General features: G+C 38.5%; 2 protein-coding genes across 9 annotated transcripts in view; one reads left to right on the forward strand and one right to left on the reverse strand.

Moving 5' to 3' along the window:
* The window catches only part of C2CD3 (C2 domain containing 3 centriole elongation regulator), a 167,537-nt gene extending 164,181 nt beyond the window's left edge, over positions 1-3,356 (reverse strand). For 3 of the 7 annotated variants that reach the window (XM_054524808.1, XM_054524809.2, XM_063728205.1), the window contains exons 1-2: positions 3,049-3,301; positions 655-924 (exon numbers count right to left, since the gene is read on the reverse strand). In XM_054524808.1, coding sequence (XP_054380783.1) covers positions 655-924; positions 3,049-3,103 — 325 coding nt within the window. In that variant the 5' untranslated portion in view covers positions 3,104-3,301. Of the gene's footprint in view, positions 1-654; positions 925-3,048 lie in introns of those variants that run through there. The other 4 variants (XM_024254765.3, XM_063728204.1, XM_054524810.2 and 1 more) reach the window with 2 other exon arrangements.
* A 183-nt stretch (positions 3,357-3,539) lies between these two features.
* The window catches only part of PPME1 (protein phosphatase methylesterase 1), an 80,402-nt gene continuing 63,174 nt past the window's right edge, over positions 3,540-20,767 (forward strand). The window contains exon 1 of one of the 2 annotated variants that reach the window (XM_054523834.2): positions 3,540-3,832. In XM_054523834.2, coding sequence (XP_054379809.1) covers positions 3,732-3,832 — 101 coding nt within the window. In that variant the 5' untranslated portion in view covers positions 3,540-3,731. 2 annotated transcript variants of the gene reach the window in all.

Genomic DNA, 20,767 nt, shown 5'->3' on the forward strand with positions numbered 1-20,767 from the left:
CCAAAATGTATTTATGTGAAAGCTTGACCTGAATAAAGAAATAACATAGTACACTCAGAATACTTTCCTTGTACAAAAATGAAGACATCTTGGCTTCTGGTTCCCTACAGAGGGATGCTTTCCATTTCTGAACATCTGTAATACTAACTCACTAAACCATTCATTTGGCATTTAGTATGTATTATCTTGTACTATTGGTAAATTTTACATCTATATCCTCTTTCCTTGAGTATAATGTAAACCCCAGAGTTGAGACTACAGTTATTACCTAAAAAAGCATGGTGTAGTGAAAAGAGCATGAGTTTTGGTGACAGACAGAAGTGGGTTCAAATCCTAATTCAGCCATTTATCAACTTTGTGACCTTAGAAAGTATTCATTTCATCTCTCCAAACTTGTTTAATTGTCTATAAAACAGAGAAAACACCTATCTTTCAGGGTTATTGTAAGGATTAGAAGTAATACATTTCAAAACTGCTGGCACACCGTAACACTCAATAAATTTACAAAGAAAAATCTCTCCTATAAAAACTCTTTGACTCTTCAATAATTAAGAATGCCCATATATGCTAGGTACACAACAACACTTATTGCTGACAATATAACCACATGCTTTGTATTATGTCTGCAGGTGCAATGATAAAACAATAACATACCTGTTAGATAAGAGGTAAACTGTTTTGGACCACAACGAATAGCGTAACGTGTAGTTGTTCTCACAGCTTTTGGTTCAGTCTGCAATGCATCCCTGGGATAAAAGAGGGTTCCATCTGATGTTTCTCCCCACCATCTCACTCGGACAAGTACACAAGTGGGAGGCTTTGCAATCTTCCATATGACTCTATTAACAGTAAGTTTTAGAAAGCAGCGTAGCTGGCCTTCAACCAGAGGTGGCAGGCTTGTAGATGGAGAAATGTCACTCAAACCTGTAGAGGAATCCAAGAAAACTGAGTCAAAATTTAGACTAAATACAGAAAACATATAATATGCTTTCTGAATGAAAACAAACAGAACACTTTAGTCTTAAGTTCAGCAATTTATCACCATTTAGAAAGAAAGTTTATCTTACCCAGTATTCTAATACATGAGAAGTAACTATCAAATCAGACCACCAAATAATCTATCTGGTCATGTAAGCCACTCTGATAACTAATTAGTATTTAGGGTTTGATTTGATTTACTCTAAGTTAAGAACATACCAACAAAGACATACTAATATTAACTTTTCTTTAATTGAGTTACTATTTGAAAAATACAAGTATCAGAAGTAGTTGAAATTTTTCTAAGTATGGTTGAAATTTTTCTAAGTACAGTTGTTTTAATTATTGCAACATCTATGGTTTTTAAGATACGTAATCTTTATCTAACTCTCTTTTAAAAAAATCACTAACGAGAAAACAGCAACAACTCCCTTCACTCACAAACGATTTAGACTATTATCATACAACTCAGCATTTCAATGAAGAACGTCTTACATTGTCTGTAACTTTTCTTTCCTGCCAAGATCACACAGTCAGCGAGGACACAGACTATCTAATCTTCAGATTCTGCCACTATTTTTAACACAGTGCTGGATTCATGTATTTATTGGCTTTAGTATTTATTGGATTTCATAAAGACATTAAAGTGTAAACAAAGCAATTAATCATGACTTTCTAAAAAATTTTCCTTTAGTGATCCTGATTGTCTTTCATTCATAGTACCTTTTCAGGAAAACTTAAAGGAGATTTAAGAAACCATTCCTATATTATGTACACCTTTTTTTTCCTTTGACTTTTCTTTGAGGAGTGGTTATGCCTCAAAGAAGAAAATATATGGAATGTATCAGATCAGGACGAATTATTTGGACTTCTAATGCAAACACCCCTCTGCCCTCTATAGTGGAGAAAAGACCCACCATAATCCTTATGGATAGTTTCAACATAAAAATTATACAGTTGTGTATACATTTCTACATATGGAAATGGTATAGCAAAAAGTATATTCTGTTCTATGCTATGTTATATTATTTCTACTTTGACTTTCCACTTATCAACCAAACATGCTTAACTGTTTTGACACAGGGAGCACTAGTATGCTTCAGTCTCAGATCCTCCTATCTTTCCTGGCAGGAAAGTCAGTATCTCAAAACTGCCTTAGTAATCTTTAAACAGCTTGGATAAGAGTAATTCCCAGATTGTAGCTTCAGTCCTCAACCCAATGGCCTAATGTCCTATCACTGTTCCCAATACTTCTTTTCTCACTAAACTGCCTACAATGCAAAAAGGCAGGGTCACCCACTGTCCTTCTTCCCTTCGAGGCAGTCTTGTAGAGATTCAATGTCAAGTTTCCTGATCTGCCCTGGGTTCCTAGGTTGACTGTTCTCACTGCAGCTAACATCCCCTACTCGGTAAGCTTGTGTCTCCTTGAGCTGCTAACCTGATGAGGACTCTCTGCTGCACACTCTTTCACGATCTCAGGTCCTTCAGGAGATCCTCATGCCCTTACCCCCACTCCAATCCTATCACACCTGTCATTCCCCACTCTTCCCGGCTCTATACTCTACAATTATTTTTCCCAACTCCTGCTCATAGCCAGCCCTTCATGCTTCATTCATTCAATTAACATTTACCGAGTCCTGCTTTGTACTAATCCTTGGTCATTCAGTAATGTATAAAACGTGATTCTTGCCCACAATCACACAAGAAATGATATAATCCCTTTGCCAATTTATGTTTCTTCCTGTCCCTGTGGACCTCTAAAGCTACACAGACATACATTTCACTTCGTTATCAAAACCAATCCCATCATTGTTTGTTCTTCTCCTCTACAGTCATCCTACTGGTAACCTTCATCTCATTAATCGCCACTCTGTGGCCCCTACCCCAGCCCCTAATTCCTTTCCATTCTCTGCAGGGCCAATTGCCCTTCCTTTTAACCTTCTGGTTCCCTGGCTATTTCCCTTCTTACGTCCCTTTTCTTGTTTATCCAGCGGGGGTGCGGGTCTCCCTAAAATTCCTTACACCTGCTCTCCTATTAGGCTTTCCTCAATCTTTGATCGCTCAGGTTACCTCTTTTTTTGCGCCCACGGCTACCCCCAGACCCTTGGCCTTTTCGTTGTTTCATGATGAGCCCGAGCTCTTCTTCACCAGCTCAACTCCGTCTCCAGCACCTAAGCAGTATCCTCCCGCCATCCCTCCCCACGGCGCCTGCGTTCCCCGGCAACCGGCGCCGCTGGGCAGCCTGGGAGGCAGGAAAAAGCGACTCTTCCTCTAACAGTCTCCGGAAAACGGTGCGAAGAGAAGGCGCCAAGACGCCTTCCTGCCAATAGACTACAATACCCAGGACGCTTTGCTACAATACCTCTGCGGGGTTGGCTGGGGGCCCCTCCAGCTGCGCAAGCGCATAGGGATACGCCCGTTGAGGACTCCATTGCCCAGGGTGCATTGCCCTGAAGAGCGCTCCTCCTTCCGGTGAAAGTCGTCTGATTCCCAGACGGGAGTCTGCGGAGTTCGCATACTCTGCTACCCAGCTTCCTTTGTGTGAGGGCTGTTGCGCACTTCCGGTGGAAGCGCTGAAGCGAGTGGGTGGAGTTTGCGGAGCCGGTGGGCGGTAGGCGGTGCTAGGGGTAGCTGGGTGCTGTCCAAAGGCGACAGGGCGTCGTTAGGGGAGCGAGTCGTGACCGGTTGGGCCACACTCAACGTGGGACGAAGCTTCGCCTACTGTTTGACTACGTGCGTGCCGCCTCCCCTCGATGTCGGCCCTCGAAAAGAGCATGCACCTCGGCCGCCTTCCCTCTCGCCCACCTCTACCCGGCAGCGGGGGCAGTCAGAGCGGAGCCAAGATGCGAATGGGGTACGTGACCCATACCCCTTCTCCCTATGGGCCAGGCCCCAGCCGTTGGAGAATGGTATCTCTGGGCGTTCAGAGAGGCACGGGAAAGGAGTCTACCGATAGGAGAAAATGTTGACGGCGGCCTGGAGATATTTAGATGGAGTAGAAGGCAGATTGGGGGACTAGGGGAGGCGCCAAGTCAATAGAAATTGGAGGAAAAATAAATAAAATAAAATAAAAATAAAATAAAATAAAAATAAAAATAAAAATTGAAGGGAGAGGGGAATGAGGCAAAGGTTGGGGAAGCTGAGAGACTAACATAAGGGATCTGAGAATCACCTCCACAGTAAAGGAGGCTTAGAAAAGGGAGTAGAACGGTGGCAAAGGTGGAGGAGAATCGGCCAGGGAAGGTGGAGGGAAGTGTGGAATGACTGAGAGAAAAGTTGAGGGGAATTGGGCCAACAACTAAGGAAAGGTTTGGGAGGAGTAGATATTATCAGAGTTCTAATATCTACACTGTGAGAACTAGATACTAGAAAAGCTGAGGGGGGTAGAAAACACTCGAGACAGGGCTGGAGAAGGAAAGAGGAGAACTAGGAAGCAGACGATTCTAGAGAATTCCCAGAGGTGTAAAGACAGATTCAGCGAATGAGAGGTGAGATTAGGTCTCTTAAGGGAGAATGAGAAAGTTTGGGGAGTAGGCCTAAGGTAAGGTGGAGAACATAGCCACGAAGATTGTTAAGGGTAATAGGAATGTGCTGAGAAGCTGGACAGGATAAGGGAGAGAGAAGAAGGAGAGGACTGAAGAATTTACAAAGTGACCATAGGCTCTAAAGATTGAGAGATGGCTATAAATACGGTTTGGTGAATGGAAGTGCTGCAGTTGTAAGGTCTGGGAAGCTTAGAGGAAGATTTGGGCAATCAGTTTTTGCTGGGCTAGTAGATCTGAGGGAAGCGACGTACTGGCCTAAGACTTTGAATTAGCGAAGCATTGGGAGTTGGGGAAATAGTTTGCTGGAAAGGAAGGAGAGCCATGTAGAAGAGATAGGTTTTGGAATTTTAGATCATTAAATGGCTTGTGCCAGGTTAGGGGATACTTGGGCCGAGGAGAAAGGATGAGGTGAACATGGGAGAAGTAATTGCTGGAAAGTGGAGAGAATTGAATAGGCATTTGGTTTTGAGGGGTTATTTGTAGTTTCAGACAGGATTCTGGGAATTAGTGACTGTAAAGAGCAAAGGAGTAGGAAAGATACTTAGGTATGAGGACTCAAGAGTATATTTGGGATTCTAGAGATGAATTGGTAGATATTCTTTGAAAAAGGACTACAGAAAGAGAAACCTTAGGTTCTGAAGAAGTAATATGTGTAAAAACTTACAAAAAGGAGGCGAGAGTAGGAGATGCAGTACTGTGACAATAAGTCCTAGGGATGAAAAGAAAGGAGAATCCTATAAAACAGTGGGGTAAAGGAATGGGAAAAATGGGTGGAAAAACCAGGGAAGGAAGCTAAGAATTGAGTGGAGACCTGCTATGATACGCAGTAGAAAAATGAGAAAACTTTAGCAGGAGGAGATAGAGAGATGGACGCGCAATAGAGGTACAAGGCTACATAGAAGGTAAAGTGAAGATTGTTTTGGCTTTGGAAGACAGAAAAGTTGGACTATAACATGAATAAAGAGAATTTGGAAACTGACCCATAACATTATTTGGGAAAATTAACCTGGAGTTTAATATTAATGTAACATTAATTGTTGTTAAATATCTTAGTTGCTGCCTTTCTTAAACTAAAATTTGATTTTTCAGTATACCAACCCCCTTCTACACAAATACATAAGAAAATCAGATTTTTAATAATTTTACATTCCTTAGATAAGCTTAATTAGAGCTCAGCTTCTCATTTTGGCGAAACAAGTTCTCTGAAGATTGAAGAACTGGGTGAAGATACTGAGAGAAAATAAAAGGAAAATCTGCTGATTAGAAGATTGTATAATTGTTAGTAATTTATCGTTTTTATTTTTTGTTACTTTTCATTTTATTTTTTTTTTAGAGACAGAGTCTCACTCTGTTGCCCAGGCTAGAGTGCAGTGGCACAATCTCGGCTCACTGCAACTTCCACTTCCGGGGCTCAAGTGATTCTTGTGCCTCAGCCTCCCAAGTAGCTGGGATTACAGGCATGCACCACCATGCCCGGCTAATTTTTGTATTTTTAGTAGAGAGGGGATTTCGCCATGTTGGCCAGGCTGGTCTTGAGCTCCTAGCCTCAAGTGATCTGCCCCACTTGGCTTCCCAAAGTACTGGGATTATAGGAGTGAGCTACCGTGCCTGGACAACTTACCTTTTTAAATAGATGCTTTGGTCTTCTTGGTTTAGTTAACTGCTTATCCTGGAAAAGAAAGTTCTTTAGAAAGGCCTTTATGATAGTATTGTGAAGAGAAGAACATATATTGGTGAATAATTGTGTGGTCCTCAAATGGCTTATTTTCCTGTATTTTTCTTTTCTACTTTATTGGTACATAAGCAGGCTTCATCTAAGTCTCATGGTAGTAATAATATAGATTCTCTTTTTCCTTAGAATCATAAAGCTGAGAGAAAGCATAGACATGGTCTCATTTCACCACTTCATCATGTAGTTGAGGAACCCAATATTCAGAGAGTTCTGTATTCTATAAGGGAATATATTAATAAATGAGGGAACTGAGACTCAGATATTCCTAAGGTACCCTAGAAGCTTAGCGGTAGGGCCGTTAAGGACTAGGACTTGGGTCTCTTGACCTTGAGACCCATTGTGTATTTTGGAGTCATAGTTGTCATCTGGGAATACTTAATTTGAGTTGTGTATCTTACTCATTTGCATATAATCTAGGATTCAGTCTTTTTCTTCAGTCGTAATTTATGAAGTCTCACACCAATTTCAAAGCATTCTTTATGTCTCCTTATGCTTACTTGCTTTTTTCTTAACTTCCATTCTTCCACTCTGTCTATCTGTTACTCACAAGTTAGTCCTGTTCTCTTGATAGTCTCTTGTGTGGCTTACTCTCTCAAATATTTTTCATGATCTCTTGCCTTCAATTTCACTAAACATTATTTAGGCACGTTTGCATATTCAGGGTGCATATTCTGAGTTGGTGATTTTTCGTGAGTTTCCATAATTCAGTTTTTCAGATTAGATTTAGTAATTCCAAAGTATTGTTGGATAATTTAATAGTAGCAATTTTTAAAGTAAGTACTGTGTGCCAGACATTGTAATGGTAGCTTTATGTTATTTAATGTGTCCACAGACCTGCATGGTGAATATTTTCCTGCATTGTGGGTAAAGACATTCAGACTCAGATTAAAAGTAACCCAACTAGTATGTAGCAGGATTCAATCTAAGTTTAGTCTCTAGAATCCATTCACTTTTCAGTACACTAATATTTTCTCTTGGGTAAGGCCTGAAATCCTGGTGTCACTCTTCCTTTTAATAGATGCCAATGGATGTTGCCAAAAACATAGTGGTTTTGAACTTCTTTATTAAAGCTTTTAGAGCTGCTCTGACTAAAGTAGATTTGAGATCCCTATTTGCTTTGCACCTCTGGTGTGCTTGAGAGAAGTATCTTTTGAAAGTCACTGCTTTTGTATGTACTATTACTATTAGAGGAACTATAAAATATTAAAGCCATTCATTATTCAACATGTTTTTGGTTTATCAGTAGTTGTACTTTTCACCAGGTGTGGTGGCTCATGCCTGTAATCCCAGCACTTTGGGAGGCCGAGGCGGGTGGATCACCTGAGGTCGGGAGTTCAAGACCAGCCTGACCAACATAGAGAAACACTGTCTCTACTAAAAATACAAAATTAGCTGGCGTGGTGGCACATGCCTGTAATCCCAGCTACTCGGGAGGCTGAGGCAGGAGAATCACTTGAACCCGGGAGGCGGAGGTTGTGGTGAGCCGAGATCGCGCCATTGCACTCCAGCCAGGGCAACAAGAGCGAAACTCCATCTCAAAAAAAAAAAAAAAAGTTCTACTTTTCTATTATTATCTCTTAAATTCCTTTTTTTTTTTCTTTTGCAAGAGATAGGGTCTTGCTGTGTTGCCCAGGCTGAAGTACAGTGGCTTTTCACAGGCATAATCTTAGTGCATTACAGCCTCAAACTCCTGGGCTCAAGCAGTCATCCCACTTCATCCTTTTGAGTAGGTAGGACTGAGGATGCATGCTAGCATGCCCAGCTCTGTAGTGATTTAACTGACATGTGTATAGTGTTCCCTTTTTATATTCTATGGGATAAACTAGGGCAGGAGTTAATATTTTCTTTTAATAAATGAGAAGACTGAAATGTTCATTGACTTGCCTAAGATCACAGAATCATTACGTGGCAGGAACAACATTCAAACCCAGGACTTCGTATTTTTAGTCCATTGTTCTTTTTATAGCTTGCATTGAAGGGTTTGGTATTTGAAGTGACATAGATCTAAGTTTGAAGCCCAACTTAGGTATTTACATTGGTCGAGTCATTTAACTTCTCATAGTCTATTTTCTTATCTCTGAAATGAGAATACTTCTGCTTACCTTAGAGTGCTGTGAGAATAAGATAATACATAAAAAGCACTTATAGTTCCTGAAACTGACACATAAGCTCTTAAGGAATGATAGCTAGTAGATAATTATACATTGAGAACTGTGAAGAAGGTTCATAGTTTATGTGGAAGCTCTCCTTTCAGTTTCTTATGTTATCAGCTTTTTTGTCCCCACAAGCTGTATGTTTATTCGTATCTGGTTAGATAGTCTTTCATCCATCTTCTTAAATTTATTGTGGATATCAGGCCTCTTAGGAAGGCTTTAATGAGCTATTTCACACAGATGGGGAAATAAAGGGCAAAGTGAAGTGATTTGCTCAAGGTCACAAATTGAGTTACTAAAATAATCAAATCCCAGTATTTCTGGTTTTTTTTTATTTTTTCATTAGATTTTTTAAAAATTAAGTTATAATTTATATGCCATAGAATTCATTCTTTTAAATGTACAATTCAGTGATTTTTAGTATATTCACTCGGTTGTACAATTATCACCACTAATTGCAGAACATTTTCATCCTCCCATAAACTCCTTACTCATTAGCATCTTCCCTTCCTCCCAGCATGTATTGCTTCTGGATCTTGAGTCACAGAAAGGCTTTTCCTTTTTTCAGGTTATAAAGGAATCATTTATATTTTTTCCTGGTACCTGTGTAGTGTCCTTTTTTTTGAGACAGAGTCTTGCTCTGTCACCGAGGCTGGACGGAGTGCAGTGGTGTGATCTCGGCCCACTACAACCTCCGCTTCCCGGGTTCAGGTGATTCTTCTGCTTCAGCCTCCCAAGTAGCTGGGATTACAGGCATGCCTCACCACACCCAGCTAATTTTTGTATTTTTAGTAGAGATGGGGTTTCATTATGTTGGCCAGGCTGGTCTTGAACTCCTGGCCTCAGGTAATCCACCCACCTCAGCCTCCCAAAGTGCTGGGATTACAGGCATGAGCCAATTTTTTTTTTAATCCATTTGAAGTTTATCTTGATATGCAAAATTAGGAAAAGAAGACATTTTATTTTTATCTAAAGGCTATCTAGTTGTTTTCATCATTTATTAAATTTTTTAGTCCTTTACCCATTATGTAAATTTCACTACAATAAAGAAATAGTCCTGGCCAGGCTCAGTGGTCCATGCCTGTAATCCCAGCACTTTGGGAGGCCAAGGCGTGTGGACAACTTGAGCTTTGGAGTTGGAGACCAGCCTGGACAACATGGTGAAACCTCTTCTCTACAAAAATCACAAAAATTTAGCTGGGTGTGGTGGTGTGTGCCTGTAGTCCCAGCTACTCTGGAGGATCATTTGAGTCCAGGAAGCAAAGGTTGCAGTGAGTCAAGATCATGCCCCTGCACTCTAGCCTGGGACACAGAGTGAGACTTTGTCTCAAAAAAAAAAAAAAAAAGTCGTCTTTCTCACTGATTAAAATGACACGTTTGTCATATGCCAAATTTCTATATAGATCCGGGTCTGTGGAGTTTCTTTTATGTGCCACTACTGTACTTCTAATTAGAGGCTTTATTAATATGTTTTGATGGGTAGTAGAGGTTGTTTCCCCCTCATTCATTTTTAGGATTTTCGTGGTTCCTCTTGTTTTTTTCTCACAAATAAACTTTCTAATCCCATAGACTAGTGCCAGAAAAAAATCCTGATAGTATTTTTATTGGGATTACATTAAATACAAACATTAATTTAGAATAAACATTTTTATGATGTTGAATGTTCCTTGAAGAAATATGGTATCTTTCAATTTGTATGAATCCCTTTTGAAGGAAACATATTTCAGATTCCAAGTATTGACCTAAATTATATTCAATCTAATATTACTTAAATTCAATAGTACTCTTAAATAATTGTGAAACTCATTAGATTTACTATTTAAATACAATTAAATCTACAAAAATCCCCAAACTCACATTAGCAACATTATATTGATGTGAAACAATCTAATTTGCTGTTATCAGTTTACTGTAGTTTAAACTACAAGGACATTTGTTATCGATAGGATGTTCCAGGGTTCATTCAGTTGCTAAACAATTTCATTCAGGACCCAGGCTTTTTGCATCCTTTTTTTTGCCATCCTTAGAATGGTTGTCACCTTATGGTTGCAGGATGGCTACTGCCACTCTACTTCTATCTTATCTTTACAAATAAAAAGAAACGGGGGCCAAAGTCCTTTCCTAGCTAAGCTTGTCTTTTAATTTTTTCCCAGAAATGCAAGCACCCCAACAGATTTTTTTCCCTTAAGTCTTATTGTCCAGAACTGTTCACATATCCATCCTAAAACCAGTCACTGGCAGTAGGGAATGGGATTAACTATGACTGGTTTAGACCAGTTTTGATTCATTCCCTTGGACTGGAGGAGAGACAACAAGAGATCTCCACTAGCTGCTTAAACAAAAGTATTACAATTCTGTTAGGGAAGAGAGAGTGGGAAGTGGGCAGGTAATGTCTGGAATGGAGAATAAACAGCATCTGGCCCAAATCCTGAGGTTAACAAGTAGAGAAGTCTAATCTTCTGATTTCAACTTCGCTACTGTTTTCATTGCAGTGTAAGTATAGGAAGTAATAATCCCACCCCCAACTCCCCTGCCCCTTATTGCCAGATTTGAGCCCCTTGACATTCAGTTCAGAACTTCTGAGTGAAAGTCCGTTTTTCCATTGTTGCTTATTGCCAGCAAATATATTTCTTCTTAGTATCTCCAAAATTGGGTAATTTGCTCTTTTGTTTTATTTTAAACCTAATGAGCCTTCCTTGTTATGCTACTTGATGTCAGATTTCAGAAAATATCTCTAGTTGTTTGGGAAAGACTGTTTCCTTCAAACTACAAAATAGTTTTTTTTTTTTTAAGAGAAGAAACTTTTAATTAATAGTTCTATTAAGGGGGTGGCCACACTTAGATATTCTTCAAATACAACATTGATTACAAGTTTCAGGTATATTCTACCAATACATTTTGAAGATTGAATAAGAGATTATATTGAAAATTCCAATCATTTCAAACCACACCGGAAGACTGAAGTTGTTTACTTACCAGTCCTTTTCCTATATGCTTCTACATGTGTTTTTGGCCATGGACTTTTTCCAGGTTTAAGTAGAGATCCTTTCTCTGCCACTAACAAGTTGTACGACTCTGGTCAGTTATTTTTCTCTTCCTGAGCCTCATTATCATGGAAAGAAAGAACACTTTGGCACCTGACGTACTTGTTTAAATCCAAGCTCCCCAGCCTGGGCAACATAGCAAAAACTTGTCTCTACTAAAACAAAACAAAACAACCAGGCATGGTGGTGCACACCTGTTAGTCCCAGCTACTTGAGAGACTGAGATGGGAGAATCACTTGAGCCTGGGAGTTTGAGGTTGCTGTGTGCTGTGATCGTGCCACTGCATTCCAGTCTGGGAGACAGAATGAGACCCTATCTCTAAAAATAGTAATTATAAAATAAAAAGTCAAATCCAAGCTCCGGTGCTACCAAAAATGGCTCTGGGAAAGTTATTTAGTATTTCTGAGTCATCTTAAAATGAGAATACTTTAATGGTACTGTTCAAAACCATGCTTGGTAGGTAATGAACACCTAGTTGTTTCCTTTCATAAAGTAAGATTTGAGTTAGATGATCTCTAACAGCATGATTCATGATGTAGTTTTTAGAATCCTGAAGTCTGCTGCTTAATGGCATGCCTTGGAGTAAGGAACACTTCAGACCTACCACAACCCTCAGCCAGCCATCTGGTTGCTTTCTTTTCATTCTCTTCAAAGTACCGCTAATAAGGACATTTTAAAAACAGTGGTGCCTTGATTTAAATAGCTGGCTGCAATTAAACTTCAGTATTTAGCCTCCACTACCAGACTCCTAGACTTTGACAGAATTTGTGACAACAGTGATTAAGACTGCTACTGTGCCCATTCATGACTCATCAATAACTCTCTTAACAGACTTAAGCAGCCTAGATGTTGATGTATTATTCCTATTTAGATTTGAGACATTCATGTAAAAACATACAACTTACATTTCTCGTTTCTTGTTCTTTAGGCAAGGAAGGTTTTTCCTCCTTCACTTTCTCCCCTTTCTCTCCTTTCTCCTGGCTTTCCTTAGGATTTGATCATATAATTTTGTTGGTTTTGGTCATTATCTCCTAGTAGCCATATCACATTGTAGACAAGCAGAACATTCTCTATTCTCCTTAGTCCTCTGAATTGTAATTATTGGTCAACTGTGTATTCCTCAAAACTGTTGAGGTTCATAAGGGTAGGAATTGTGTCTGAATTTTGCTGGTGCCTAGAATGCTGTCTACTTTAGTGCTAACTGAACGAGAAACCCAAATCCTGGCCTATTTAACCCCATTCTATAAGAACAACGTTATTTCCCCACCAGTTCCCTTAAGATGGTATAACCAGGGCTATACTCCCTTTCTCCTAAAAGCGGTTATACTTCATAGAATAATAGAATCTCTATTTCAATACCAGCTTTTAGGTAAAATGTATTGTGTTTACAATATGTTACTTTGAGATTTAAAATAATTATGTGGTTGAAACTCTTGTAGTAGGTCTTGTAATAGGTCTTGTAATAGGCTTGTAATAAGTCTCATGATATGTACAGATTCAGGCTTGTTACTTTTATTTTATCAAAATTTGACAATTTATGTCTTCCTCTTTGATTCCCCAAACCTGAAAGCAAGTCCATTATTATAAGACAGCAAATGTCAATTAGCAGTTATTTTCACACTAGCCTTATTTTATAGTATTCAGTTTTTCTGCCCTTGCCCAATTTATCACTTATTCTCTAAGAGTGAAGACTGTTTTCCAAGCACCTTCACCAAGTTTAGGGACCAGAGCAAGCGGTCCACCATTAAAGGCTAGTGTTAAAAGCGCTCCAAAGTCATGTCCTAAGCAGTGTTAATTTCCTAAGTGTTTCTTGCACTTAACAATTGCCAAGTTTATTTTGTTGGCAATGCCTTCCATTTTCTTCACTTTTTCAACTCCTACCCATCTTTAAAACTCATGAAGCACTTTCAGACTACTTTAGTTCATTCATTTGCTCTTTCTTCTCTGAGCACCTATAACAATTTTGGCATCTCCACTCATCAATTGTTTGCATTGGTATTGTACTTTTTCACTGTTACTGTGTCAAACTTATCAAAGATAATTTTGTGCAGATTTTTGTGTTTCCTCAATTACATTTAGAACTCCTGTAGTGCAAGGACCTCTGTTTCTTTGTGCTTTCTACTGTAACACAGTTAAATGTTTTTGTAAAATTTAATTTAATGGACACGTAGCACTCATTCATTTAAAATAAAGTTCTGAAGCTTTTTCTGATCAGTCCAGCTTGCACTGATTTTTCTATTTTCTGTCCTTTGGGGGCACCTGTCATTTTACCAGGAATCAGCAAATGTTTTCTATTAAAAGCCAGATAGTATTTTAGGCTTTGTGGGCCATGTTAGTCTCTGTTGCAGCTACTCAGCTCTGCTGTTGCAGAGTGAAAGTAGCCACAGACAATATGTAACTGAATGTGTCTGTGTTCTAACAACACTTTATGGACACTGAAATTTGAATTCCACATAATTTCCACATATCATTAGTCTCTCTCCTCCCCCTGCCCTCCACCTTTTAAAAATGTAAAGATCATTCTCTGATCCTGGGCCATGCAAAAATAGGTGGTGGGCTGGATTTCCCATAGGCTGTGGTTTGCCAACCCAGTATCAATACTGTTAGTTCTATACTTCTACTGTCTTGTAGTAGAAAGAAGGTAGGTTTTAAAATCAACAAACTAGGATTCTCTTCCTGGCTTTACTACTTACTGCTTAACTGGTACAAACTTGACTTTATTTTTTTTTAAATGTAGATAATAATGCTAGCCTCATAGAATTTTTGAGGAGAAAATGAGATGATATATGTGTAGAAATATTATTTAAATTGGAGAACTGTCTAATGGAAACTTACTGTATTTCCTCAATTCTAAGATACATTTCTTTTGTACATTTAAATTGATAATGTCTTTTTTTTTGAGACAGAGTTCTCACTCTGTCACCCAGGCTGGAGTGCAGTGGCACGATCTCGGTTCACTGCAACCTCCGCCTCACAGGTCCAAGCAACCCTTCTGCCTCAGCCACCCGAGTAGCTGGGTTTACAGGCGTGTGCCACCATGCCTGGCTAATTTTTGTATTTTTGGTAGAGACAGGGTTTCACCATGTTGGTCAGGCTGGTCTCAAACTCCTGACCTCAAGGGATCTGCCCACCTTGGCCTCCTAAAGCATTGGGAGATAGTGTCTTAACAATGCTGTTGGTCAGATAACAATTCTAACATGGTTCTCATTGCCTGAACATAAGTGAACACCAAAACCAGAATCAAAATTTACAAAACGTATAGGTGTTGAGAACTTCTTAGAGATAAAACTGGAGTGCTCTTTTAACCACTAGGAACTGAATGCTTGTGAGGAGGCATGGGTGTTCAATCGGGTGGGTTGAGCAACATTCCTAAAGTGAGAGTCAAAAGTAAGGCTGAGGCCAGGCACCATGGTTCATGTCTGTAATCCCAACACTTTGGGAGGCTGAGGTGGGAGGATTGCTTGAGCTCAGGAGTTCAAGACCAACCTGGGCAACGTAGCTAGACCTTGTCTCTACCAAAAAAAAAAAAAAAAAAAGTACGGGCTGGTGCAGTGGCTCACACTTGTAATCCCAGCACTTTTGGAGTTCAAGGTGGGAGGATTGCTTGAGCCCAGGAAATTGAGACCAGCCTGGGCAACATAGTGAGACCACATCTCTACAAAAAGTTAAAAAATTAGCCAGGCATGGTAGCATGTACCTATAGTCCCAGCCACTGGAGAGGCTGAGGTGGGAGGATCAGTTGAGCCCAGGAGGTTGAGATTGCAGTGAGCAATGATCGTGACACTGTACTCCAGCCTGGATGACAGAGGGAGACCCTGTCTCAAAACAAAACAACAACAAAAAAAGTAAGATAGCTCTAAATAATTGTAAAGCTGGCATATGAACTGGTGTTTAGTTATATGAAACATTCCATCACCAATGTTCTTGTGAGGTACAGAAAACTATATTGGTCCGAGTGATTCAAAAGTGAGTGGGACTCCAACTATGAAGAAATGGTCAGGAATACCTTAAGTATTTTATTCTGCTTTCATTTATATATATTGTATATAGTCTCCATAAGTAATATATAATGGATCTATGTAAGTATAAAAGAGCTATTTCTTCTGTAGAAAAATAGAATGAATTCTTTTTTATATAAAAAATGTAAAATGAATTCTAAGTGATAAAGTATTGTGTCATACTTGATAGTTCTTTTTCTTAGTTTTTCATCTTACAAATTTTTTTCTTAGCTTTTCATTTTACAAATTGATGGTGTCTTGTACATACTGTATTTCGTCTATTCTAGCAACAAGATTGTGATCTACTTGTTTAGTTTTCTTAATTGTAAACTCCTTTTGTATGTTGTTTACTTGTCCTAAGGCAGTTAGCATGTAGGAGCTCAATAAACATTTGTTGAGTGAATGAATGACACTCAGATGCAATGGAAACATGACATTTTCCCAATAGCAATAGTTTAGAATTGTCCATCCTGAATTTAATAGAGAAGTAAATGGGAGGGAGGAGCCATAGACTTAGAGTGAAATTTTAAAAATATGATTATTGAAAGCTTGCAAAAATGAACTCGTGCCCTATTAATATTCTTTTGTGATTCCATATTTATATCTCTCTGTCTTTATTCTTTTAAGAAATATATCTTAGGTGGTTGTGAGGATTAAATTTGTATAATGCTTATAAAGTGCCTAGTACATATACATGTCTAGCTTGTTTCATTTAGTCCTTTTCATTCCTTTAATTAAACAGCTTTTCCTTAAGCATAAGAACCATTGTTCATTATATATAAAAACCACTTTTAATTGAGTTTTTCTGTGTTAATTAACTGAACTATATTATTAGCTGGGTTTCATAAAAAATAACATTTTAGCATGTTGTGGGTAAGTAGGCTTGGGAGTGGAGCTACCCATAGAATTTACCAATATTTTATAACACTGTTGGGCTAAATGTGTCTTGGTATTCCCACCATCAACTCATTTTTAAGTTGGAAAATCTCTATACTAACATTTTTTCACTGATTATTGGGAATTCTAATCTTTTGTGGTTAATTAGAGTATTTGTACTTTTGTCTCTTTCCTAACCAGATTGATGTTTAGTAAGGGTGGTACTTTAAATTTTTATAGCATTTGATTTAACAAAATCTTCACGCCAGATATCATCCTTGTGAATCCTTTTCCCATCTGATTATATTAACATGTGTTCCACAAGAAAGACTGGATGTGCCATTTATGAGCTCTCATGGATTATTTCATAGCCGTAGTGTACAGTGACTGTTTACCTATTTCCCCCCTGCATGAGCTCTTTGAAGGCAAGGACTAAATTTTAATCAATGGGAACTTCTAGTCTGCTTATTTCCCTAGTGCCTAGGAAGTATGTCAGGGCCTGCCATGCAGGACATACTCAAATGTCTCTTCAATTGAATTGAGATTAAATTAGCTGCTTATATAAGCAAATTGTGACTAGAAAGAAGCTCTGAAATGATTGCCCTAATTATATTTACTGTTTGCTTATGAAGTATGTCTTTTTTTTTTTTTTTTTTGAGACAGAGTCTCATGCTGTCACCCAGGCTGGAGTGCAGTGGTGCAATCTCAGCTCACTGCAACCTCCGCCTCCCGGGTTCAAGCGATTGTCCTGCCTCAGCCTCCTGAGTAGTTGGGATTACAGGCACATGTCACCACAATCGGCTAATTTTTGTATTTTTAGTAGAGATGGAGTTTCACCATGTTGGTCAGGCTGGTCTCGAACTCCTGACCTCGTGATCCACCCACGTTGGCCTCCCAAAGTGCTGGGATTACAGGTGTGAGCCACCACGCCTGGTCTGAAGTATGTCTTTTATTCTAGATCATCATGACATTCAGATGAGTCTGGGGAGGGGATCGTATGGCTGTTGGTCTCAAATATACTTCATTAGAGGCTTCTATATGAACCTCATTGGTTTTTAAACTTCAAACCTGCTTGTTTTCTTCCTGTTTTGGCAGAATAGTAGCTTACATAAATGCTGATTATTGGGTAATGCCACACACGTTGATTTTGAAGGTAAGCAACTGCATTAGCCTTTGCAAAACATCAGAAAGCCTATATTCTGTCTGTTCTCTTGCTTTCATTAACGGTGTTTCAGTGGCTTTTTTTTTGTTTGAGGCCAGATCATTTTAGAAAAGTTGTCATTATATCCTCTTTTTTTTTTTTTTTTTTTTTAAACTTTTCGAGTTGTAGAAAAAGAAGTTAATAATTATGTTGTTTTCCTGTTGGGTGAAAGGTGGAAATAAAATTTAGAAAATTTATTTTCTTATTTAGGCAAAGTACAATTCTTTATTATCAAAGGTATAAGATTACACCTGTTCTCCCTGTGCTACAGCAGTCTGTGTTTATCCATGCACTTTAAGCAAAGTATATTTTTATGTGGTCTGACTCAGTAGGTTGGAAGTTCCTATGGCTTAAGTATCTTATCTGAAGATGGTTTTAAATGAGGTAAGATTTCATTTATTTGCTTGAAAGCACATCATATATTGGGCTGTAAGTGTCCTGTTCTGCTTAATGCAAGACATTTTGTGAAATGCTTCTGTTTCCATTTTTGGATTCCATGATGCTCAACACAGAAAAGTAATAGTAATGGGAGCTAGGATTTTCAAGCACATGGTAAATCAGTATTTAATAAATTAGAACTCTTTAAGAAGGCCTTCTGTATTCTCTCTCTGTGAATGGCATCAGGAAAACTTGAGAGTTTTCCTTGATTCTTCTTTCTCACTTCACTCTTCAGCTCCCTCCGATCATGATCATAACAGTTCTAAACCTTCACTTTGTTCTTAGTCTACATGGTGCTCAACCTTGCTACAAGGTTCTTCTGCCAATCATTACTATCGCTACAGCAGGAACCAGTCCTCTTCCCAGGGATTTTCTGGGTGTTCATTGCCAGCATTGATGATTTCAAGAATGGGGAACTTAATATTATTTTGAGGATAGTATTGAAAACTAGTAAGGAAATAACCCTGAGAGTCAGATTCTAGCTCAGCTACTTCCCATGGTCTTAGACAAGTTATTTAAACTCCATTGGCCTTAGTTTTCTTGTTTGGAAAATGGGGATAATAATAGCTACCCCAGAGGCTTGGTGTAGAAGTTAATTCCTGTGTTTGTCTCCATTGTCTCCTCAAACTTCACTAAGTTATAGTAATTTGGAAAAGGAATAAAGCTAGAGGACAAAGAAGAGTAGGGATATAAGATGCTAACAAAATTTAGGAAGATAGCAAGTTGATAAATATTTAGAAGAGAAAACTGAAAACTACTTGTAGAAAGAGAATGAAAGTGCAAGCTAATCCATATCACTATCCTGTAAAGGCTCAAGAATTCCAGGTACTAGGTGCCTGTGAAAGGGGGCTTAGAGTTTTCTTCTAAGAGTTTTCTAGTTTTGGCTCATACATGCAAGTCTGTGATCCATTTTGAGTTAATTTTTATATATGATATGAGGAATGAGTCCAACTTCATTCTTTTGCATGTGGATATCCAGTTATCCCAGTATGATTTAATTGAAAAGGTTTCTTTTCCTATTCAATTATCTTGGCACCCTTGTCAAAAGTCAATTGACCATAAATGTATGTGTTTGTTTTTGAACCCTCAATTCTATATCATTGATTTATATATCGATCAGTATACTGGTACTACACTGTCTTTTGATGATTACTGTAGCTTTTTGTAGTAAGTTTCGAAATCAGGAAGTATAATGTTTCCAACTTTGTTCTTTTTTAAAAAACTTATTTTGGGTCCCTTGAATTTCCATATGAATTTTAGGGTGAGTTTGTCAACTTCTGCAAAGAAGCCAGGTGTAATTTTGATAGGCATTGCTTTGAATCTGTAGGTCAATTTGAGAAGTATTGCCAACTTAATAATACTCAGTGTTCCAATCCATGAACACTGGATGTCTTTCTTTTTATTTATGTCTTTTTTAATTTCTTCAACAGTATTACATAGTTTTCAGTGTTTAAATCTTGCATTTATTTGGCTATATTTATTCCTGCCTATTTTATTCTTATCAGCGGTATTGTAAATAGAATTGTCCTCTTGATTTTATTTTTGGATTGTTAATTGCAAATTACAGAAATACAATTGATTTTTATATATTGCTCTTATTTTCTGAAACCCTACTGAAATTGTTCCTGTGGTTTTTTAGTGGATTCCTTAGGATTTTGCCCTACACATTTTAACATGTATAGGTAATATAAAAGTCCAAGTTTAATCAATATCTCTGCTGTTCTTCTGAAATAATACAATGACTTTAGCAACCTGTGGCAGGTGGAATAACAACATCCCCAGGATGCTGAGGTCTGAATCCCTGGAACCTGTGAATGTGTTATTTTACATGGCAGAGAGGAATTAAGGTTGCAAATGGAATTAAGGTTGCTAATCAGCTGACCTTAAAATAAAGAGAATATCATGGATTATTTGGGTAAGCCCAGTGTAATCACTGGTGTCTTTTAAAGAGAAGGAAACAGAAGAGCAAGTCAGAGCCTGAGAGATTTGAAGATGCTGTGTTGCTTGCCGGCTTTAAAGTGGAGGAAGAACCTGTAAGCCAAGAAATACAGGCTGCCTCCAGAAGCTGGAAATGGTATTTAGACCTCTCAGTCTGGGCACTAGACTAACTCATTGCTACTATTCTGGTTATTGCTTATAGGCCTTTGTAGTAGACATATCTAGAATCATGAGTTCATATTGATATTTCTTTCTTTTTCTTTTTTTTTTTTGAGATGGAGTCTCGCTCTCACCCAGGCTGGAGTGAAAGTGGCACTATCTTGGCTCACTGCAACCTCCGCCTCCGGGTTTCAAGCAATTCTCTGCCTCAGCCTTCTGAGTAGCTGGGATTACAGGCGCCTGCCACCACACCCGGCTAATTTGTGTATTTTTAGTAAAGATGGGGTTTCACCATCTTGGCCAGACTGATCTTGAACTCCTGACCTCATGATCTACCTGCCTTGGCCTCCCAAAGTGCTGGGATTACAGGGGTGAGCCACTGCGCCCAACCCATACTGATATTTCGAAAGGAAGGACAAAAGGAATCAAGAGTTCACCCTGACATTTTCATTTCAAAATTAAGATTATAGGGTTTTTTACTCTTTTGATTTTCATATAATTATCTCTTCTCTTACAACGAAAGTCTTGGTTCCTAATGACATTAACCTAACTACCTATTTGCTTTATCCGAATATGTATGTATATGGTGTTCAAAATAACAAACTGTGCTACCATTAAAAATAACCAACAATGTGATTACTGAATACTGTTTAAAATTTATTTTCAGTTCTTTTTTTTCCTTAAAGTATATTTATCCCACTAGA

Source organism: Pongo abelii, chromosome 9, assembly GCF_028885655.2.
Source record: "Pongo abelii isolate AG06213 chromosome 9, NHGRI_mPonAbe1-v2.0_pri, whole genome shotgun sequence".
NCBI classification, from domain to species: domain Eukaryota; kingdom Metazoa; phylum Chordata; class Mammalia; order Primates; family Hominidae; genus Pongo; species Pongo abelii.